Consider the following 24,953-nt stretch of genomic DNA (forward strand, 5'->3'; position numbering starts at 1 on the left):
GCCGCAGAGGGGCTGTGATTCAGGTGGAGCACATGAAGGGGTCCTATCTTCCCTTCGTCCTTCCCCACACCCCTTCCTAATTTGTGCTTCAATGTAGCATCTTGATTTTAGAGCTATCTTACAAGCTAATTCAATGATCTGTTACAGAACTATTCGATTGTACAAAACAAACTTCTAAAAAACGTTTTCAGAATGTGTCTTTAGTTACCTAAAAGTTTATCCATTGATTCATACATCTGCTCTTGATTAACAACTTTCTCATTTGAACATTTCACTGGTTTTCTAGGTATGAAAGTGCTACTTTTCTTATTATGACTAGGCAATTTTGAAGAGAAACTGATTCTGCCTTTTACAGTTTTTGGTTTATGGCTCTGTTTAGAGAAACTGAAGTGACTGATAGATAAACTGTCATCTGAGGATGAAGAATCATCAATAAACTGAGAGTTACGATCCTCATCTGTTGCATACAGTTGGTTTGTTTTCTTTGTTGTTTTAGGAAAATTGTAAAGTTCCCTTTTGTCTTCCTTTTTTCTCCTAAACTTCAAACTAGTAGTTCTTTGCTCTCTTACTTTTGACTTGGAGGACATTTCTATGTCATCAGATTCATCACTAATATCACTAGTGCTTTTTCTTTTCATAATAGGTTTCAAGGTTGTGTTCTCAGGATTTATTTTTTTTGAAATTTTTCCATTTTCTCTGTCATCGGTCTTTCTACCATCATCATTATTTCTTGTTTTTACAGGGCTTTCTGTTTCAGAATCTTCAGATCCATCCAAGGGTGGCTTTAACCTTATACTTCTCTTAGGAAATCTCTGAGTTGTATATTGTGTGGGATAGATGACATCGCTGTCTTCGGATTCTGTGGCATTCTGTAAAATGCAATGTTCACCAGTATTTTTAAAATTTTTCTCATCATCAGACTCAGAAGAAACACTCTGTTCTAAAATCTTCTCACTTTTATAAAAAATACGTTTTTCATTTAGATTTAGGATGTTATCTAATTTCTGATGTTTTAAGGTACCAAGAGAGCACTGACTTTTCTGATGACCAGCATCTTTGGCTTCTGCTGAAAGGCACGTGGGCTGCTCATCAGAACTTTCATCATCAGAAGCAATATTTCCGTCATGACCCTCAACTGCTTTACATTTTGTCTCAAACAGTTTAGAGAAACCACACTGAAGTAAGGTAAGCTGTCCTGGAAAACCTGCAGCTTTACTTGAATCAGATGCTTTGTTTTTCGCAGTCTTTATTCCTGAGCTTCCCACTGATTCATCGTCACTAAAGTCACTGCAGAAATCACAGGCTTCCTTTGCCAGGGGCTCTGCGAGTTGTTCTGGACCTCTGGGTTCTTGACAGTCAGCCTCTCTAGGCTGTATAAAAAGCAATGGCAGAAACATTAGAAAACATCAATTATATGGAATTTACATGGATAATTATATGGAATTAACTATGGGCAGATTATTTAGGTACAAGTATATCACTTGGTGTTTCCTAAAAGTACAACATTTAATAAATAAATCTAAAGGATTTAATATTACAGCTTGGCATAGTCTTTTCTCTTTTTAAGTTGGATAACTTTCCAAAATAATTAAAAAGTTAAAGTAGAACACCATGTGTGATCAAAGTATTTTTAAGGAAAGTGGTCAGCTTTTAAGACTCAAGGACTCACGATTCTGGCCTGAAAAGTAAAAAGCACAAAATTCTTATTGCTTAAGAATTATCGAGGTTTTCTGTAGTCTAACACTGTGGTCTCCAATCCCTGGGCTGGCCGTAGAGCTCTGCTGCCTCCACCCCCCACCACCAACATCCATGGAAAAATTGTTTCCTATGAAACTTAGGGAGGGGGGGCACAGTAGGAGGTGAGAGAGTGAAGCTTCAACTGTATTTACAGCCACTCCCCATCACTCACATCACCGCCTGAGCTCTGCCTCTCCACCCCCCTGCCCCCCACCCTGTGTCCACAGGAAAATTGTCTTCCATGAAACTGGTCCCCGGTGCCAAAAAGGTTGGGGACCTTTGGTCTAGCAGATACTTCCAGTCATGCTTTAAGAAACAAATTAACAACAGGAATCAACAAGGTAAAGTATTCACAACTGGAAAATTGTTTTAATTGATTTAAAATAAGTCCAACAGAATCTTGATCACCAGAAATAAAAAAAAAATTTAAAGTAAAATTTACTACAAATTTAAATTCAATATTTAATTTTTTCACATTAATCAGGGTTAAACATATCCTCCAGTTTCCTAAAACTGAGGCTTCATTAAGTAAAAGATTTTGGGACAGTATTAACCAGTAATATTTCTGTCAACATTTGATACTCGTATATTTTTCTAAATTTAGAGGGGGGAAAATGTTCATCTCAAACTCAAAGGCATTGGGCTGGTATAAATTTATAGTTAAGTCTCTAAAAACAAACAAGAAAAAACCAGCAACAATAACAAAAAACCTTCCACACATATTTTTTACCTTTAAAATGGCCTTATGACGATAATATAGATTCTGTGGTATATGAGATGACAAAACTACCAAAAAGATCACAAAATCAAGGACTCAAATCAAATATCTGCTTTTGGTTAAAAGAATGATTTTTATTTTGGGCTTAATAATTTTAAATACATATCGATGGCAATTTTCCCATTTAATTTGCCATTTGGTAAAAAATTATTTATTTGGGTTGGGTTAGTCACCTACTTGGTACATTTAATTCTGGATTTACAATTTGGTATAGTTAAAATTCCAGTTGAGATGTAAATGCCTGATAACTGCTCCTGCACTTATTCTTATGATATGAATGTTAAATCTGCCTAAATTAATTTTACTCACACAATCTTCTGATTTTGTGTCCTTGACTCTTAAAAAGACTTATTCCTTACATGGTGAAAAATGAAGGGAGAAGAAACTTAAAATTGTCACAGTATGTTTCCGAGGTGTTGTGGGCTACAAACTCAAACGTTACTTGCCGTTTCTGGTTTGTGTGCTGGAGGTCCTTCTTTCAACCATGTTGTGGCTGTCATGATCCCTGCTTCCACCTGGCCTTCTCTCTGTAACGTTAGCAAGAAATAATGCAAATAACTGTGCAAAATGCGGTAAAAACAACCAGATAAACAATAGCAATAGTATGCTAAATCTTGGAGTTAAGAAAGAAAAACTGAGTGCAACTTGCTTTAGCATTCTTAATGTTATTTTTCAGTTTGCTACTTAAGGAACTCATATATATAGGTTTATGTAACATTTTAAAATATTCTTAATTCTCCTCTTAAAGTTTACTTTTTCAGACAGAGAACACTAATAATACTTTCCAGCCAACTCCATTAAAGGCACTGGTGGGGGGAGTGGAAGTGAAAAATGTTACATACCCAGCATGATATACATAACAACCATTCCTGTCATAATTATAGTAAGGACATATTAGTAACATTTTAAACACCACAGTGTTGGGTATTGAGAACTTGATATTCTAGCCTACATTGCTAGTACATTTATTGTTCATATTCATTAAAAATATTTCTAGTTTAGGTGTAGTAGACATTAAAATAAAATGTCCACCCTAATATGAAACTAAAAAGAATACCTAAATTAAAACTAAAATAACAGCCTTGCTACATCTTTTGGGAAAGTATCTTTTGAAGCTTTTGGTATATAATTTAGCAGAGGTATCTAATGGCTTAGATTCTAGAACAGCAGTCCCCGACCTTTTTGGCACCAGGGACTGGTTTCATGGAAGACAATTTTTCCACAAATGGGGGTGGGAGGGTGGAGCTCAGGCGGTGATGCATGGTCTGCTTCCTACCAGGCCACGGACTGGTACCAGACTGCATCCCAGGGACTGCAGTTCTAGAATATTAGATTCCCCTTCAAAAAGAAACAAATTCTTTTTATTTTTAAAGCTATATTTATTGATGGGGCAAGGGTAAATAATACTACCATCACCAGAGTTACAAATACCCAACTTATGAATACACAGATATACCAATGGTATGGCATGTTTCCAGCCACCAGGCATCCAGGGCAACAAATGAAAATCTCCCCTATGGATCTCTACAGAATGGCAAACAGTTTTGGAACTGCTATGAGTTCTTTACTCTCCATGCCTGGAGGCTATGATTGCAATCGGAGGGGGATCCCAGGGCTACCATTCCTCTCTTCTACAGAAGCTAAATGGCGACAACAGATGCAAGTGGCAGGACCAGAAATCCTGAAGCTGCTGAAACTCCTTTATGATAGATAAGTGGCCACTCCAGTCTTTGGTTGTTCAGGCCAAACTCCTTAACTCCTTTCTTTTTCTCATACCCTATATCTGATCCATCAACAAATTCTGTTAGTGCCACCTGGATAATATATACAGAATCCAGCCACTTGTCATGCCATCTACCACTGTCACCCTGGCCCAACCCACCATTATCTCTTGCCTAGATCACGGCAGTATCCTCCTGACTGGCTTCTTGCTTCTGTCCTTGTACTTCTATAGTCTAATTCTCAGTGGTTAGTCAAGCTAATGTAAATCAGACTGTCATTCTGTTCAGAACCCTCCAACTGCTTTTGTCTCACTCAAATAAAACTCAAAGTTCCTACACGGCTCTCTGTTATCTCTCTCGCTCTGTCTCTTGTTCTCTTGCTCACTCCACTCCAGGCACTTTGGTCTCCCTGACATTTTGAAATCATGCAGGGCATACTCCTCCTTCAGGGTCTCTGCATTTGTTCCCTCTGTCTAAAACACCTTCCTCCCTCACTTCTTTCCAGACTCAAATGCGGCCTGCACAGTGAGGGCTTCCTTGGCCACCCTATCTAAAATTGCATGCTCCTTCCTTGACAGTCCCTATTTCCCGGTTCTATTTTTTATCCTTAGAACCTGTCACAGCATACTCTATATTTCACTTATTTATTCTGTTTATTATTTATCTCCCCACATAGAATTTCTGGTAGACAGGATTTTTTGTATGTTTTATTCATTGATGTATGTCCAGCTCTATGAATAGTCCTTACATTCAGCAGATGCTCAATAAATATTTGTGAAATGAACTCTCAGTATCTATCTATAAACGGAACCCATAATATAGATAACAGAAAGTCAGTGCAAAATAAAACTAATTGTCCAGAAATCATGAGGTTAAAAGTGTTAACATACTTTCAAATTTTTACATTTTAAAACACTTTAAAGAGGACTTTCTACAATCTTTAAAAATTAAAAATGTAATACATGAAGTAAAATACTTCTTTTACTTTAAGATATATGCTCCCATTATACAGGACTTGGAATAATATTTTAAAACAAGCTTTGGCTATAAGTAGCATGAATCTAACCAGGCCTGAATAATCTGGTTGGTGACAAATAAGCAATTTTAATTCAAAATTTAATTTAATAATTGAGTGCCAATGATATACCTAGTAAGATGTTAAGCACATTTTACTACATAAAAAATGTAAGATAAGGATAGTCCTGTCATTAGCAACACTCCTGAAGGCAAACCAAGATATACTTAGGACAACCAGTGAACAAAAGGACTCAGTAACTTCTCATCTGATAGGTACATAACAACTTGTTTAACAAAGAAACAGGTGGCTATTCTGATAAAATAGAGAACTAAACTATGTCATATATGGCAGAAAACAGGATAAAAAATGCTAATATTTTTATAGACAATGATTTTAAATTAGAGGTATGAATATAGGCATGTCAGGTAGCATCTGGGCAGGGGAGGTGGAGGACAAACAAAGTTATTGATAAGAGAAGAGGAATAAGGAAGAACAAGTCCATGAAAGAAACAGCAGATTCAAAAACAAGAAAAAAAAACCCAAACAATAGAAAAAGGAGGATTTTAATGGGCCAGTTAATTTGGAATCAAATATAGTTACTATAAAATAAAAACTCAGCAGTATATGATAACCAGAATCTACTTAGAACTCAGGAAAATCAACAAGAAAAAATCAAATGACCCTATCAAAAAGTGGGCAAAGGACATGAACAGAAACTTTTCAAAAGAAGACAGAATAATGGCCAAAAAACATATGAAAATGCTCAACATCTCTAATCATCAGGGAAATGCAAATTAAAACCACAATGAGATGCCACTTATCTCCAGTGAGACTGGCCTTTATCAAAAAGTCCCAAAACAATAAATGTTGGCGTGGATGCGGAGAGATAGCAACACTCATGCACTGGTGGTGGGACTGCAAACTAGTGCAACCTCTGTGGAAAGCAATATGGAGATACCTTAAAGAGATACAAGTAGAAGTACCATTCGATCCAGCAATCCCATTACTGGGCATCTACCCAAAAGACCAAATGATACTGTATAAGAATGACACCTGCACCCAAATGTTTATAGCAGCACAATTCACAATTGCAAAGATGTGGAAACAACCCAAGTGTCCATCAATACATGAGTGGATTAATAAAATGTGGTATATGTATACCATGGAGTACTATTCAGCTTTAAGAAACAATGGTGATATAGCACCTCTTGTATACTCCTGGATAGAGTTGGAACGCATTCTACTAAGTGAAGTATCCCAAGAATGGAAAGACAAGCACCACATGTACTCATCATCAAATTGGTATTAACTGATCAACACATAAGTGCACATATAAGAATAACATCTATTGGATGTTGGGCAGGGGGGAGGGGGGAGGAAGAAGGAGGGCACGGGTATACGCATACACAAAGAGTGCAATGTGCACCACCCGAAGGATGGACATATTTGACACTCGGACTTGGGGGGGGGCAAGGGCAACATACGTAACCTAAACATGTGTATCCCTATAATATGCTGAAATAAAAAAAAAAAAAAACAGCAGCATACATCAGACATTGCATAATACTTATACTATTTATAGGATACCGTCCTCTTCCCCATACATTACTGGTCGTTTTGAACGTCTATTGAACTTGCCTAGCTATGATTACTGACATGACATGTTTATTATGTAAATGTTCTCTTCTACCTCCCATCAAGATGGTTTAAGTTCCTTAAGGACAGGGACCAATTGTTCTTTGAACTGCCTTTATGGTACTTACTGAAGAAATGAAGTACATTAAGGTTTTACTAGAAAGTTCTGGAAGTCAAGGGAAATATTCTGAAGTTCTCAAGACTTAGTTTCCTTATTGATATGATGAGGAGGTTGAAAAAGAGGATATTCTGGGATTTTTATGATACCCCTATTAATATCAATTAGAAAATAGGTTAATATCCTTAGTATTCTGGTAGATTAAAGAACTTAAAGATTTTTTTAAAGGATATAAATATTTTGTTTAAAGAATAAGAAACATCTGTATGCTGAGGATGAATACAATGGGGAGAGCTTGAAATACTGGTGTGGATCTTTTATTGGGAACAGAAAACAAAAATCTCCATGAGACATGAGAGTGTATCTCAGGGAGTATTTGATAACTTCTAACAAAAACATATTTTATATTTTTGTTTATTTAGGAAAATCTCCTTTTTTAGTTACTGACTTCAACAGCTGTTTTCAAAATAATAAACTTCTCTCTGTCAGTCTGAAAATGGCCTTCGAGTTCACACTATCTAGTGTATGTATCTGTATTTGTGTGTGTGCATTATTTATAACTATGAATGGAAAAACCTTAGGTATAACAAATCATTTTCTATTTGTCTAAAAGTAGAAATTCTAAATATAAGGCATTTTTGATAAAGAAAACCAAAAATTACTCTGAAAAGGCAACAGCAATTGTATTTCACATTTCCTGAGGGAGAAAAACCATATTTAAAAAATTATCGAAAAGGTCAGAGAACAATTTCACACCTCCAGGATGTCCCTTGTAAGACAAGACCCTTGGGATCTTAATTTGAAGAGGTTATGGATCCCAAAAAGCTCTCCTCGATGCTCTTTTGATCCTTGAACTGCTTCAAAATACCGTTTGGCATTTTCACTTCCAACCACCACACAGTGAAGTTGCTAAAACAGAAAAAACACAAGATATTTTTGAAGTGTTTGTTCCAAGAATATGTCAGAATTTCCTGGCATTCCCTGTAGATACACAGCTTTAGTTAGAGCAGGCAGAATCTCCTTAGGGAGGAAATTCTGTTTTAATTTCCCTGGCAGTTGCCATTATGGTGAGATACTAATAATCTGACCAGTCTTATTGAAGCAGAGATCTTACATTTGCTATTTTATCTGTTTTCTGAGTCAAGATTACATCTCTATGGAATAGCCACCTGACATAAATGTATAGTAATAAAAGAATACATATGAATACACTTTTCTCCTTTTGAAACCCTTATTACAATAGGAACTACTAAAACTGGCAGAAATAATCACTGTATCACTAAAGTTAAATTATAATCTAAAATAATTATATGATAACCACCTTGGTGGCAAACTAATCGTGGCATGATCACATTGTCAACTAACAGCAAAAACCCTATCGCTGTTTTAGAAACACTCCATCTTTGAAACAATTTTGAATATAGAAAGACCACTAGCACAGAACCCTTAAGGACGTATACCACTTTGGTATCAACATTAGTGTGTACCCTCCATTTGCTAGATATTTTACTAAAAGTAATGTAAATACGTAAAATTAAAATACAATCTGATTAACCCCATATGCACTTTAAAATTTCTTGGAAGAAATGAAGAATGTACAGAATGGAAAATAACTTTAGTTTATTGTTGATGGAGGGATGAGTAGGAAGTGATGCTTAACTACTGTGCTTATCATCTGAATTGATATGTACTGTAATAAGTTAATCTAGGCAACTGAAATTCTTCTCAATAATAGCTACCATTTATGAAACACTTACTACATGTGAAGCATTTTATTTATATCCTCTCATAGAATCCCTACTATGACCTTATAAGATATTATTTCCATTTTAGAAATAAAGTGGAGTTTCTCTATTATAAAAATAAAAACCTTAAGTTTAGAGGAATTAATAGCTGTCAGCTAAGAAGCATTATTCTGAAATTTGCTTGGTTTGACTGAATCCAATTTATACTCTTAACAATGTCTCACCTCTAGGATGTCCCTCTTAAAATAAGACCCTCGGGACCTTATTTGAAGAAGTTATGGATCAACATACCAAAACTTGATCAGTCTGATATCAATGTCCCAGAAATATGGGCTATAATGCTGGGAATGCAGAATCACAACAGCAATCTATGTAACTGATGGTGCAGTTCCCTATTTTTCCCTTGCTACTGAATCTTCCGTAAACACTGACGATGTCAGACTGCAGGACCTCTGCCTATGATCACCAGGGTAATTTGCAAGACTTATAAAGGCTTAATTGAGTCGTTATAAGTTTCTTAGCAAAGTTTTATCACAAAATTTACAAAAACCACATTATTTTGTAGTTAAACTAAATTTTCCAAAATAAGAAAACTCCAGTAAAAGTGAAAACCAGGTGTGTCCATCTGCAGGGTAATTATAAAAAAATCATTTTAGAACTCAAGAAGGTGGGGGAAAAATCAATAATTGAAAAATGTAGCTTAGCTTCTATCTTAAGAAAAGTCCATACAAGGCCACAAAGTGCTTGGATTTCATCGTAATAGACAAGGTATGCAAGATCAAGAAGTAAGAAGAAAAGAATGTTAATCATCGTAAGAAGTTTATGGCCCCTTTTCCCATCTTTAAGGCCAGCAGCATGGCATCTTCATAGCTTTCTCTCTGACCCTCCGCTTCTGCCTTCACATCTCCTTCATTTCTGCTTTCTCTGATCCTACTGCCTCATAGGCCCTTACAAGGAGCTTTGTGATTACTGCCCTGATAATCCAGGTGGCTTCAGAGATTAGGATGTGAACATCTTTGGAGAACCATCACTCAGCCTCCTACAGTACGAAAGTGCAGAAAGAATGATAGGGGTAGTCAAAATGACACAGAAGCCATCCTAAATGGGTTCCCATTGGTCAAATGTCAGACAATGTGAACATCAAAGTAAATAATGATATTTGATGAGTTGTGATCTGTTACTAAAATAGGACTTCATGAGTTCACACATATTAAATAAATAAATAGAAGGGAAAGCTTTTTTTTTTTTTAAATAGTAGAGTGCCGATGAGCAAAGAAGAAGGAATAATAGAAATAGAAAAATCACCACCTGACAGCCATCATAGCGGTAGCTGATGCAGGTAGGAATTATCAATAAATGCTAAGGCTGACAGATGCAGGTTTGATGAGGAATGGGATATTGGCATAATCAGTCTCAGAGGATCTCCCCATAAACTACTTATCAATGGTAAAGGGAAAAATTAGCAATTGTGCAGTGGAGAAACCTGACAGACACAAACTTGACCTGCAATCAAGATTAACATCACCACTGGTAGAGCAGGCCACCATCATGTGCCTTCTGACTGATGCAGTGAGAAGAGCACAGCCTCATGTCTGTGGTATTCCTGCCAAGACTGCTTGGCGTGAGTCTGGACTTGAAGAAACATCAAATGGACCCAGACTGAGGGACATCCAGCACAAGGAAAAAGCCTTATTCTTTCAAACTGTCAAGGTCATGAAAGACAAAGGAAGCCTAGGTAATTATTCCAAGTTGCAGAACACTGAAAAGACACAAGAAGTAAACGTAGCCATGATCCTGGATTGAATTCTGGAACAGAAAGGAAAAAGGAGACATTGCTGGGAGAGCTGGGGAAATCTGAATGGGGCCTGTGGATTCAAAGTAATGTTGCATCCGTGTTAATTTCTTGAGAAGGGCAACTGCATTTGGAGAGGAGAGTGGGGGGGGGCAAGTTGCAGAACAGTGTATACAACTCCGTATTTACAATGCATAAACTATTTTTATGTATGTATAAATAGGGGAGTATACTTCTTTCAGGGAAGAACACGCTGGACAATTCAGAGAGTGTCCTTGCTTTGGGGAAATACACACTGGTGATTAAGTCTGTTGCTCTCTCAGATGGTTCAGAAAAATACTAAAGATAATGGCTGCGAGAAAGAGAAAGCAAGAGTGTAAAATCTTAACAAGTGGGGAATTTGGGTGAAGTTAATTGGGGGTTCTTTGGGCTGTTGCAAACCTTATGTAAATACTTCTAAATACATTTTTATACATACATATATGAGATGAATTTTTGAATGCCAAACTTTAGATTGCATACAGTGCTCCAAATTAAAGGAGTATAGCTGCAATATGAATGATATTTTTACTTTTAAAAAGTACAAAATATCCGAATGCATTATCACAACAGACGCAAACAAGACACGTCAAAATAAAAGTCTCCCTTGAACAATATAGATCACCTCTTATTAGTCTAACTAGTGTTATAATGTTTGGGTGTATCCTTCTAGATCTCTTTCAATGCAGTTAGAGCTATACATATATACAGATGCTCCCTGACTTACAATGGGGTTATATCTGGATAAATCCATTATAAATTGAAAATATTGTTAAGTCTAAAATGCAATTTCAACTCACAATATTTTCAATTTATGGTGGGTTTATCCAGATGTAACCCCATCGTAATAGAGGAGCATACTGAATGCCTATTGCTTTAGCATCATCATAAAGTCAAAAATTCATTAAGTTGAATAGTTGTAAACCATCTGTACATATAGAAATAATTTTATGCATAAACACAATTGATAGACTATACATACTATTCTGCAAGTTGCTTTTTTGACTCACTTAAAAATGTCTCAGAGGTCTTGCCACATCAGTACATTTGATCTGACTACAATTTTTTTTTTGCTGTTGCAGAGTATTCCGTAATATAGGTATATCAGAATTTATCATTCTGTTACTGTTAGACATTTAGGCTGTTTCTCTTTTTATTTTTTAAACAAACACTAGACATGCTGAATATAAATTCTTATCATCCTTCATTGTGCATAAGCAAGAGTAGTTCTGTCCTTTAGATATAGAGAAGGTGCTATGTGTTTTAAAATGCTTAAATTAGCCTCTAAAATAAATGTACCAGTTGTATTCTCAACAACAGTGTATAAGTTTCTCTTTATAGATATCCCCCACCAACAATGAACCAATCTTCCCATCCCATCCCATCTCCCAAAAAACCCAAAACAAAATAAAAAAAAAATCCTTTACAGGCCAGGCACAGTGGCTCATGCCTGTAATCCTAACACTTTGGGAGGCCCAGGCAGGAGGATTGCTTGAGCCAAGGAGTTTGAGGTTGCAGTGAGCTATGATGACACCACTGCACTCCAGCCTGGATGACAAAGTAAAACCCTGTCTCCAACAACAACAACAAAAATCTTTTGCAGAATGTACAGAACACAATCTTCTTTTATTTCTCATCTCTAGATTATAAGTGTGGTTAAAGACCTTCTGAGATACGTGTTAACCATTTGTATTTTTTCTTCCGTGAAATGCCTAACCATAGGCATTTTATTAGTTTGTGGGAGTTCTTTATATTTTGTAAATGCTACTCCTTTATTCTATATATGCTAAATATTTCCTCCTGGTCACTCTTTGAATTTGGTTTGCAGTTCCTTTTTCATACAGAAGTTTCATATAAAAATGTAGTCAAATTTGCAACACCCTGTATTTGCCTTAGAAGCTATATTAGTTTCCTAAGGCTACTGTAACAAAGTATTACAAACTAGGTGGCTTTAAACAACAAAAATTTATACTCTTACAGTTCTGGAGGCTCAACTCTGAAATCAAGGTGTCCATAGGGCCATGCTCTGCCTGAAGATTCTAGAGAATGATCCTTCCTTGCCTCCTTCTAGCTTCTGGGGGTTGCTGGCAATCCTTGGCATTCTTTAGCTTATAGCTGCATCAGTCCAATCTCGGCCTCATGTGGCATTCTCCCTCTGTGTCTCTTTGTATCCAAATTTCCCTCTTCTTATAAGGGCATCAGTCATTGGATTAGGGTCCCCCCTAATCCAGTATGACCTCTTCTTTACCTCATCTGTAAAGGCTCTACCTACAAGTAAGATCACAGCTACAGGCACCAGGGCTTAGCACTTCAACATATCTTTTGAGGGGGAAGGGGCACAACTGAACTCATAATACATGTTTTGTTCAAGATTTGCATATTTATATTCACGAGAGAGACTGGTCTATAATTTTCTTGTAATGTCTTTGTCAAATTTTGGTATTAGGATTCTTCTGTCTTTGTAAAATAAGTCGGAAGTATTCCCTCCTTCTCTTTTTTCACAAGGAATATTGAATATTTGATAGAATTCACCACTGAAGTCATCTGGGCTAGGATCTTTCTTTGTGGAAAAGTTCTGAATTAAAAATGTAGTTTCCTGAACAATAATTATCTATCATTTTCCCTCATTTGAAGTTATCACTCCTAAGTATCCACTATTGCTAAGAAAAAGTTAGATATCTAATTCTAGTACTATTGCAGGTAATGATTTTTCTCTCCAGAAAAGTTTACTTTGGAAATTTTAAGGATTTTTCACTTTATCTTTGGTGTTTTACAATTCTAGGAAGATGGTCTAAGTGCGCATCTATTTTCATTCACCCTATTTAGCACTTGGTGGGCCCATATAATCTGCTGACTCTTGTTTTATACTTTTTGTTTGTTTGTTTTTTGAGACAGGGTCTCACATTGTCATCCAGGCTGGAGTGCAGTGCACTGCAGCCTCACACTCCTGGGCTCAAGCAATCCTCCTGCCTCAGCCTCCCAGGTCACTGGGATTATAGGTGTGAGCCACCGCACTGGCATTTTCTACCTTTTTACATTTCTTCCCTTATATGGGGTTTCTTCCCTTCTCTTCTTTTTATTCCCTTCTTCAACTATAAGACTAATATTGGAACTTCTAGATCTAGCTTCCATTTCTCCTAACTTTTCTTACATGTGTTCCATATGTCTGCTTCCTCAGCAATCTAGAAGAATTGCTTTGCTTTTTCTTTTAGACAAAAGCTTTGCTCTTTGCTACTCAACCTATCCCTTGAGTTTTTCATTTTCTGCATCTCTAATTGATTATTTTCTTAGTAGTCTATTCTTGTTTTTGGGATCCTACAACCTCATTTACCCTTTGAAGACATTATTTATATTTCTTTAAAAATGTCTTACGCTCTCCCATTAATTGTTTTTTCTATGTTAGTTCTTTTTTATTAGACTGCCTGTATTAGTTTCCCAGGACTTGTGTAATAAATTATCACAAATTTGACGGCTTCAAACAACAGAAATTTATTCTCTCACATATCACTGTGCTGAAATCAAGGTGTCGGCAGGGCCGTGATCCCTCTGGAGGTTGTAGGGGAGAATCCACTCCTTGCCTGGTCCTGCTTCTGGTGACTGCCGGCATGCCTTAGCTGTGGCCACATCATTCCCATTGGTGCCTCTGTGCTTACACTGCCTTCTCTGCTGTGTCAAATTTTCCTTTGGCTCTTTCTTATGAGGACACGTGTGGATAATTAAGGATAATCCCTGCTTCTCAAGATCCTTAATTTAATCACATCTGCAAAGACCTTTTTTCCATATAAAGTATCATTTATAGGTTCCAGAGATTAGGACCTGATATTTTTGAAGGCCATTATTCAGCCCACTATAGTGCCCTTTTCAGAGCGTTTATTTTGCTAAATGTTGAGCAATTATTTTTGGTTGGCTGTTCATCTGCCTTTAAATACTTTACATGCTTATCTCAGCCTATTGCGGTGGTTATATGAAGTGAGTATTTAGCGAGTATTCAGCAATTATTTAGCCTTCTGGGCAATGAGAGGGACTTTCTTCCAGGTATCAGCAAAAGTTTGGAGATCTGTTTTGCTTCTCTGCTTCCAGTATTTCTACTTATTGTTCCCACTGAGAACAGACACCTCTGTTGGCCGCGGTTTGCTACAACTGGTAAGATTGTAAGGGTTAAACCGCTTTGTTACATCAATGATACCCCAAAGGCTCCCTTCTTTTTTTAATACCTGCTGACTCTAAGCTTGGAATATCCAGAAGTTGCACCTACATTTTTCAGCAGTCTTCTTCTGACTGAGTCCAGTTTGGTTTCTTCCTTCAATCTGATCCCAATTGCCTTTTATCTTTTAGGATTCCTTACAATTTCTGGGCTACCAAGAGAACTCTTCTTGCTTTCCAACATTTTAATGTTGTTTTTTTTTTTAAAATCATATACGGATTTTTCCCCCAAGTGCTCTGAGGAACATTGGGAAGCTAGAGTGTGTGCTCCATCTGCACTTTGGTTCAAATTCTAAACTATCTTTAAACCATATTTAATGCCTTTTCCTTACATGATTGCCATCTTTATTTGTGTCATACAAAGTTCTTAAATTACCTCATCTTCTGAAGCCTTATGATATATTGTCATATAATATGTATTATATAACAAGCCATTTTATTTCATTAAATAAGGCAAATAAATAGGTAAAAAGGAAATGTATATAGTAATAGATTGAAAAAAATTACCACATGATTGAGGAAAGACTCTTACTTGTGACAAATCTAGGACAGTATTCTAAAGAATAGTTCCTAAGATGAAAAATAATATCCTACTTTTTCCAAGATTGGTTAAATAAGTTAGAAAAAAATAATTTTCAGGTAGTCGTGCTATACCAAAGTGGATAAAAAAGATGTATGGTTTCTGTTACAGTTAAATGCTTTCAGAAAAAACAAAAACTGCTGTGTATAATTCTATTTTTAGAATGAAGAAAATAGCATAAATTTAAGATTGGATCATTCTTAGGTTAACTTCCACCACATGTGGCAGATGTTTGCTCTTAAATAGATGCCAACCGAATATAGGGAGCAATTCAAATTTAACGTTTATAATTAAACTTGAACCTTATTCCAGATCTTCTCAAGTGTGTAGTTGTAAACTAAATACATTTTGTTTATTTAGAGGCATAAATGGAGTAGTAACTGATGTCTGAACCATATTAAAGAGTTAATGCAATTTTTAGATGAATACTAAAAGCACCGGCACAGTAGTGAGCACATTTGAGTTCTATTCCTGTAAGTTCATTTCCTGGGGCATCGCTGGGATCCCAGTTTCATTATGTGCAGTATCTCTAAGGCAGTGCTTCCCAATCTTCTTCATGTCATGGCACATATGGAAAATGGTAACATATGAACATCCACCTGGAGTAAACAGGGGAGGTTACTTGAGGCTGGAGGCTGGAAGCTGGCTTACGTACTCTCGCTGTCCAGAGAGCTGTGGGATCAACGTCTCAGTGCACCTGTAACCCATTTATGGCACACCATTATGTCCTGGGCCACAGTTTGGGGAGCTGTGACCTTGCTACTCAAAACTGTGGCCTGCAGACTAGTAGTACTAGCACTCCTGGGAGCTAGTTAAAAATACCAAATCTTGGGTTCTACCCCAAACCTACTAAATCAGAATCTGTATTTTAACAAGGTCCCCAGGTGATTCATGTGCTCACAAAAGGTTAAGAAGTAGTGAGTGTTCTAAGAAACTTTCAGCTCAAAAATTCAATGATTCTAAGAATTCATGTGTTTCACAGAAATATATTCAAAATTATTTTTCATAATCTTATTAAATTCCATTATAGAGAAAATTAAAAGCTTTTATTTTTATACAAATGTGTTTCTAATTTTTGAAAACAGACAAACGTTTACTTAATTAGAAAAATGAGAATATATTTACCTGCTTGTATACCTGTCGTAAATACATGATCTCCTCCACGGTTCCCAAGGATATGAGCCTCAGCACTTTGACATCTCTGCATTGTCCAATCCTATATGCTCTGCAAAAAGATTAAAAACAAGAACAAACAAAAATCAAGTGAAATAACTTTGGGTTCAAGAGGTAGCTTTTGTGTATGACAATAGAACATTATTAAAATTTTAATTAACTTTAAGAGAAACATTTTATGTTTAGATATGCTATATTATTTAGCAAAAATGCAAAAATATAAATTCACATAATAAGACTAGTTATTGAGGAGAAAAGTACTCTAGAAAATATATATATAAACCTCATTTCTGTTACAAACATCACCTTCCATTGTCCAAAAACTTTTCTTAAATTCAGAGTTTTTTTATGGCAGTCTTAAGCTTATGAATAGATTGTTCCCAAATGATTTCATTTATATAAAACTCTCCCAAATGGAAAGTAATCCACAGCGACAGAAAGCAGATCAGTAGTTGTTTGGGGAAATGGGAAAGCAGGAGTAGATTACAAAGGGGCAGAAGGAAAATTTGGGGGTGATGGATATGTTTATTATCTTAACTGTGGTGCTGGTTTCACAGGTGCACACATATGCCTAAACTTATCAGTAGTGAATTTTAAATATATCCAGTTTATTGTATGTTGATTATACCTTAATAAAACAGTTAAAATTTAAAAAAACAAACAAACAAACCTTGGAGAAAGGGAAAAGTAATCAACTAGAAAGTATATGGAAGTGTGGATTTATAGTCCTCATCCACAGAGACTTCAATTCAGTGGGTCTGACTGAATCACTGAGCTGACTAGTAGCCCAGGTGTTCTGATATGCACCAGAGTGCAAATTAAAACTCTAACCTGACTCATCACAATGGTTTAACTAAGCTACTCCCTGCAGCTTTTCCCATATGGAGGCTTTATTGGATGCTCTGAATGAGCACCAAATGCCTGTTATAGTTGCTGAGAGGAACACATGCTTGAAAATGTTACAACTTGGGGGAAATTTATTTTCGAACTTGTAATGTCACTCCATATGTTGTTATATTTGGTGTTCCCTCTGCCTCCTTCATAGTGATTTCATTGTCATTTATTTCTGATTAACCAGTTTTTCTCTCTTGATTTCCTCTTTTTTACTGTGGTAAAATATACATAACAAAATTTAATCATTTTAACCATTTTTAAGTGTGCAGTTCAGTGGCATTAAGTGTATTCACATTGTTACACAACCATCACAACTATGCATTTAAAGAACTTTTTCATCTTCCCAAACTGAAACTCTGTACCCATTAAACAATAACTCCCATTCCCTGGTCCCCCAGCTACTGGCAACCAATATCCTACTTTCTGTCTCTTTGAATTTGATGACTCTAGGCACAATATATTAGTGAAATCATACAATCATTATCCTTTTCTGGCAAAAACAGGCATCCTTTCCTTATTGCTGATATTAGAGGAAAAAACATTCAGTCTCTCATCACAGAGTATGATGTTAGGTGTGGGTTTTTCATAAATGGACTTTATGTTGAGGAAGTTTCCTTTTATTTTTAACTTGTCCAGTGTTTTTTATCATAAAATGGTGTGGAATTTTATCAAATGCCTTTTCTGCATCGATTGAGACGATCATGTGTTTTGTTCATTCGTTAATGTGGTATATCATATTGATTGACTTTTATAGGATGTTGAACTATCCTTGTGTTCCAAGAATAAATTCTACTTGATATATCTTTTCAATATGCTGCTGAATTTGGTTTGCTAGCATTTTATTGATTATTTTTGCATTAATATTTATAAGAGACATTGGTCTGTACTTTTCTTATAAAGTCTTTGTCTGACTTTGGTACTGGGGTAATGTTGGCCTCATAGAATGAATTAGGAAGTGGTTCCTCCTTTTTAATTTTCTGGAAGAGCGTGACAAGGACTGGTATCAATTCTTTGAATGTTTGGTAGAATTTACCAGTGAAGCCATCTGGTCTTGAGCTTTTCATTGTTGGGAGGTTTTTGATTATTGATTCAATCTCCTTACATAGTTATAGATAAATTTAGGTTTTCTATATCTTCATGATTCTGTCTGGGTAGGTTGTATATATTTAGGAATTTGTCAATTACACCTAGGCTATTCAATTTGTTGGTATACAATTATTCATAGTACTCTGATATAATCCTTTTTATTTCTGTTAAATCAGTAATAATGTCCCCTCTTTCACTTCTGACTTTACTTATTTGAGTCTTCTTTCTTTTAGTCACTCTAGCTAAAGGTTTGTCAATTTTCTTGATCTTTGCAAAGAACCAACACTTGGTTTCACTGATTTCCTCTATTGTTTTTCTATTCTCTATTTTACTTATCTTTGCTCTAATGTTTGTTATTTTCTTCCTTTGGCTAGCTTTGGGTTTAATCTTTCTCTAGTGCCTTAAAGTGGAAAGTTAGATTGTTGATTTGAGACCTTTCTTCTTTTTTAATGTAAGCATTTATAGGTATAAATTTCCCTCTTAGCCCTACTTTTATTGCATCCTGTAAGTTTTGGTATGTTGTATTTTAATCTGTCTCAAGATATTTTCTAACTTCCTTTGTGAACACTTCTTTGAACCTTCAGTTGTTTAAGATCGTCTTGTTTAATCTCTATGTCATTTTGAAGTGTCATCTTCTCTTCTTGTATGCAACAATGAACTATTTCTCGATCAGATTGTGATGTGCAAGAAAAAGTGGCTTTGATATGACAACCGGCAACGACCAGCTCAGTGGCTGGACAGAGAAGAAGCTCCAAAGCACTTCCCAAAGCCAAACTTGCACCAAAAAAAGGTCATGGTCACTGTTCAGTGGTCTGCTGCTGGTCTGATCCACTCCAGCTTGCTGAATCCTGGTGAAACCATTACATCTGAGAAGTATGCTCAGCAAAATTGATGAGATTCACCAAAAACTGCAATGCCTATAGCCGTCATTGGTGACAGAGAGAGCCCAATTCTTGTTGACAATGCCCAACCCCACAACCAATGCTTCAAAAGTTGAACGAATTGGGCTACGAAGTTTTGCCTCATCTGCCATATTCACCTGACCTCTCACCAAGTGACTACCACTACTTCAAGCATCTTGACAACTTTTTGCAGGGAAAACACTTCCACAACCAGCAGGATGCAGAAAATGCTTTCCAAGAGTTCGCAGAATCCCAAAGCACGGATTTTTATGCTACAGGAATAAACAAATTTAGGAATAAACAAACTTATTTCTCATTGACAAAAATGTGTTGATTGTAATGGTTTCTATTTTGATTAATAAAGATGTGTTTGAGCCTAGTTATAATGATTTAAAATTCACAGTCCAAAACCACAATTACTTTGCACCAACCTAATAACTGACCAGGGTATCCCAATCCTTTCCTAAGCGGGGAAAAATTCTAACAAAATTTTACCTCTCTCCTCCATCTCCATCCTGATGTTTACTGAAATTACATGAAGTTTTAGGTCTTAATTGTTACTAATTTTTTCATACCATTCCTTTGTATTTTGGGGACTTCTTTCTTTATAACTGCTTTAAGTCACTCAGCCACACTATCAACAATTTTTTAGACTTAACTATAAATATGAGAATATTCATTGACTATCACTGATTTTTTATATTTTGGCTTCTTAATATTTCATTTGTTGAATTATATCCTTGAGCAATGTTTTCAGACCATGAGCAATAAATTTTCTGAATTCCTGGATGGCAATGGTTGCTTTTATTTTGTGCTTACATGTTGATATTTTAGCCATTGATTCCAAGTCAAAATAATTTTCTTTCACATAAAGTCACACAAATTTTTTCACTCTGACAACTCTATTATCAGACAGAATCCTATAATGCAGATGAAAATCTCTTCTCATCTGATCGCCTGAAATGAGTCTGATTCTCATTTCTCTGTTGATAACTTGTTTTTTCCTTTTCATTTCAGTTTTCATAAATCATTCTCTCCCTGCTTCTCACTCTGAAATCCTTTAGCCCTTCTCTTTATTATTGAAACTTAGAAATATCACCAAGATATATATTATCTCCTCTTCTTAGTCATTATTGCTACTTAGTACTTAATGTCTCTTCAAAATTAACAAAAATTTTCTCCAGTTTGTCTTCAATTATCTCCCCATCCTCCAGTCTCTCTGTTCTTTTTTTCTGGAATAGACAGATAATGATTCCTGGGATTTTTCCTCAATTTCTTTTTATAAATATTTCACATCTGTTTGTTGCTTGACTTTATGTTTTAAAATATTCATTCCTTTTATCTTCCACATCAATTTCTACCTTTAGTTCTCTCCATTTTATTATTCAGACCTTCTGCTGAGTTATTTTATTTTTGCAACAGTTTTAATTGCTAAGAACTACTTTTGTTTTCTGTGTTGTTTTTTTCTGAGTGTTCTATTTGTATTTTATTACCTTTAGTGTCTGTTTTTCACTTTTTTTTCATACTGCTAGTTTTATTAAAATGTCCCATAATTCTTAATTTTCCATTTATATTTAAAATGAGGAACCAGGTGGATCATAGTGAAAAACCGGTCTGGGTTTCCATGCAGGTAACAGGCCTATTTAATCATCTCCCCTTTTTATGTCCTGCGGAGATCCGGGACTACTTCAAGTTTGGCTCTGCTGTATAATCTGCTTCCGACACCCAATCTAGGAACCTTTCTACAATCAGATCCCCCATTTATTTATAAAATTAGTGAAATTATATTCTTTCAGCTTTAATCAAGGAGCACCTGTTACAGCCAACCCCAACATGGGGTGTGGGAGAGGAATGTGTATTACAGTCAGCACATTAATTAATTTCCCAGAAAGATGTACTCTGTCTATGCCCATATCCTGTAGTTACTAACCTCATGTTTGACATTTCTCTGTTCTTTCTTGCAGACTTTGGATTGTGGTTTTTCTCTTCTGACATCTTTATTACACAGATTCTATTTGCTTTCTGGCTTTCAGGATTTTCTCAAAACTTCTGATCTCCTAATAGAGAACTGACCTATTTTTTCATACAGTATTATGGATTTATTCTTTCTTCTTAAGCCATTTCTGTCATATTAATGGGATTTTGAGATGGATGGAAAATAAATGGATATTACTGGCCCGGTATCTGGATTCAGAAACTCAGGGTTATCTTAAATGGAAGTTTTCACAAGGTTTCACCTCTTTTCTAATCGCAGTCATATTATAATATAAGCAACCTAAAAGGTTCAGGAGTGCTTTTAGGTTAAGAGTATATACACATCACTTTAAATTTTGTCAGTATCATACCTGTCAATGGCTTGAAGATCATTGGCTGGATTCCACGTAGGATCAAATAATATAACAACATTGGCACCAACAAAATTGAGGCCTAGTCCACCAGCCCTAGAGGAAGTAGATAAAAAGCACATTAAAACAGCAAAAATTAATTTGTTGTGTTACAACTGAATTGTGGCAGGTTTCTACAGCCAAAAGAATACAATATTGCATTAACTTCATAAAAGATGATTAAAACACAAATATGCCACAAATGAAATATCTATGGCATATTCTTTTTCTACCATTCTAGAAAATCCCTAAAAAGTCGGCCATTAGAGCCCACATAAATAGGTTGTGCCAGTTTTTACATTATTTGGATACTCAAATACCACTCTGCAAGATTTTCCTAACATAATTTAAAAAAACCATTAGTACAGTCTAGCTAAATAAAGTAGTACGTACATTTAAAAATTCACTCAAGGAATAGATGCACATCTCCTTATTCCTCCCAATACAGCTAAATATCCTGGACATTATACATAAAATAAACATAAGTCTCTGAAAGATGGAGAGAAGACAAACATGTGATAGATTACAAGACTTAAGGAATGACCTGGCTTCCTTTCTGCTTAATATATTCCAGGTTGGGTTCTGGAGAAGCTAGTGAACTGGAAATGCCAACAGTGGCAGACAAAAAAATGCTGCAAGAAAAGCCTTTTCCCTTTAGTCAAAGAACCAGGAAAGGTGTAGCCTTACAAGGCAGAAAAATCATCTACTCCTGCCAAACACCAAGGAACAATCTGTGGCCCCACCCCTACCCTGTGAGCAAAGGCTGAGTGAGGCTGCTAGACTTCCACCCTTGCCTGGCTATAATGAGGCACCACTCAGTCCTTCTGGGGTAGTGTCAGAGAAGACTGAGAGAGATGCTGGGACTTTCATTTTCTTCCCAATGAAAATAGGGTAATCCTCTGTGGTGTCAGGGGTGGCTATCTGGGAGCAGCAATAAAGCACTTCCCTCTTAGGGTACCAGCAGAGACCAAACAGGGAATCTAAATTTCTACCCCTATTTGGGTGGCGTAGTGTCATGGGAGATGCACTAAAATAGATTTAAATAAGATACAGAATCTTATAAAATAATACTCAAAATATCCAAGATACAATAAAAAATCACTTATACCAAGACCCAGGAAAATCTCAGCTTGAATGAGAAAAGACAATCACCAGATGACAACACTGAAACGAATCAGATATTGAAATTGAAATTATCTTATTTTAATGCAGTGAAAATATCCTTTAGGAGGGAAAGGGAAATTATGACATTCTAAAATTAAGGAAAACTAAAGAGAATTTGTCACCAATAGACTTAACCTAAAATAATGGCTAAAGGAAGTTCATTAAATAGAAAGGAAATGATAACAAAAGAAGGCCTGGAGCCTCAGAAAGGAAAGAGGAGCATCAGAATGGGTAAAAATAGAGGTAAATATAGAAATCATTCTATTTCTCCTCAATTTCATAAATCGTATTTCACGGTTAAAGAAAAATTGTGACATCATCTGGTAAGCTGCTCGATGTATGTAGAGGAAATACCTAAGACAATTATATTTTAAAAGTGGAATAGGAAAAGGGACTTAAACACAAGTAAGGTTTCTACACTTATTCAAATTGGTAAAATTGTATACCACAGACTATGAAAAGTTACTATGTATATTGTAATATCTAGAGTAACTGTGAAGAAAACTATACAAAGGACTACACTAAAAAGCACTATAAATAGATATAGAATTCTAAAAAATGTTTAAATAAAAGAAACAGTGGAACCAGAAATAGGAAATAAACAGAAAAAAGTTAAATCAAATATATCAATGATTACCTTAAATGAAATGGCCTAAATATACCATTTAAAATCAGTGATTGGCAAAGTAGATTAAAAAAATGATCCACCAATATGCTATCTACAAAAAAACACTCTTTAAATATCATGACATAGGTAGGTTGAAAGTCAAAGGATGATAAAAGATATGCTATGCAAGTGTTATGAAAAAAGGCAGATTTGACTATATTAATATTATATTAATATAAGACACAGTATACATCAGAGCAAAGAAAAAGAGGGATAACACATGGTGATAAAAAGATCAATCTACCGGGTGAACACACCAAAACAGCAGAGCTGAAAGATACATGAAGTCAAACTAATAAAGCTGAAAAGAGAAATAGACAAATGCACAACTATAGTTGAGGATTTCAATACCCCACATTCAGCAACTGATTGAACTATTAAGAGAGAAAATCAGCAAGGATATAAAAGAACAAAACAACCAACCAATAGGATCTAATTGGCATATTTAGAACACTCCACCCAAGAACAACAGAACACATCCTTTTTTTCCTTGTACCCATAGAACATTACCAAAATAGGCCAAATCTTGGGCCATAATACAAACCTCAACAAATTTGAAAAAACTGAAATCATACTGAGTATGTTCTCTGGTCGTAAGGAATCAAACTAGAAATATGTTACAGAAGGACAACAGAAAAACTTTCCAAACACTTGGAAATTAAACAACATATATCTAAATAGCCCACGGATCAAGGAAAAAATCTGAAAAGAAATGTTCGAATACAAAGAATTATAAAAAAAATAATTTAACAAAAATGAAAATACAACATATCAAAATATGTGGATGTAGCTAAAGCAGTGCTTAGAAGAAAATTTATACCACTAAATGCTTACATTGGAATAGAAAAATCTCAAATCAATAATCTGAAGTCTTACCCCTACGAAACTAGAAAAAGAAGAGAAAAACTCAAAGCAAGCAGAAGGAAGAAAATAAATATAATAGAAAAAATCAGTAAAATTAAACATAGGAAAACAGTAGAGAAAAATCAATGAAACAAAAAGCTGGTACTTTGCTAAACTTCCAGTAAGAATGACAAAGATAAAAAGAGAGAATATACAAATTACCAATATCGGGAATGAAACAGGTGCTATCGCTACAGATGCCGCAGCTATTAAAAGGATAAGTGAATACTATGAAAAACTTTATGCTCATAAATTCAACAAGTTAGAAGAAATGGACCAATTCCTGAAAAACCACAAACTATTAAACTAAACTACATGAACAATTTGAATAATCCTATAATCAATAAAGAAAATGAATATGTATTTTAAAAGCTCTTAGGAAAAAAAATCTCCAGGCCTAGATGGTTCCTCTGG

At 35.5% G+C, this 24,953-nt stretch overlaps 1 protein-coding gene across 1 annotated transcript in view; it reads right to left on the reverse strand.

Annotated features, from left to right (window-relative positions):
• ERCC6L2 (excision repair cross-complementation group 6-like 2) overlaps nucleotides 1-24,953 on the reverse strand; it is a 112,207-nt gene that overhangs the window by 31,316 nt on the left and 55,938 nt on the right. The window contains exons 11-15 of the mRNA XM_012640018.1: nucleotides 21,767-21,862; nucleotides 16,492-16,591; nucleotides 7,764-7,916; nucleotides 2,962-3,042; nucleotides 209-1,370 (exon numbers count right to left, since the gene is read on the reverse strand). Of these exons, the coding sequence (XP_012495472.1) occupies nucleotides 209-1,370; nucleotides 2,962-3,042; nucleotides 7,764-7,916; nucleotides 16,492-16,591; nucleotides 21,767-21,862 (1,592 nt within the window). The remainder of the gene's footprint in view (nucleotides 1-208; nucleotides 1,371-2,961; nucleotides 3,043-7,763; nucleotides 7,917-16,491; nucleotides 16,592-21,766; nucleotides 21,863-24,953) is intronic.

The sequence above is a fragment of the Propithecus coquereli genome, unplaced genomic scaffold, assembly GCF_000956105.1.
Source record: "Propithecus coquereli isolate 6110/MARCELLA unplaced genomic scaffold, Pcoq_1.0 Scaffold147, whole genome shotgun sequence".
NCBI classification, from domain to species: Eukaryota; Metazoa; Chordata; class Mammalia; order Primates; family Indriidae; genus Propithecus; species Propithecus coquereli.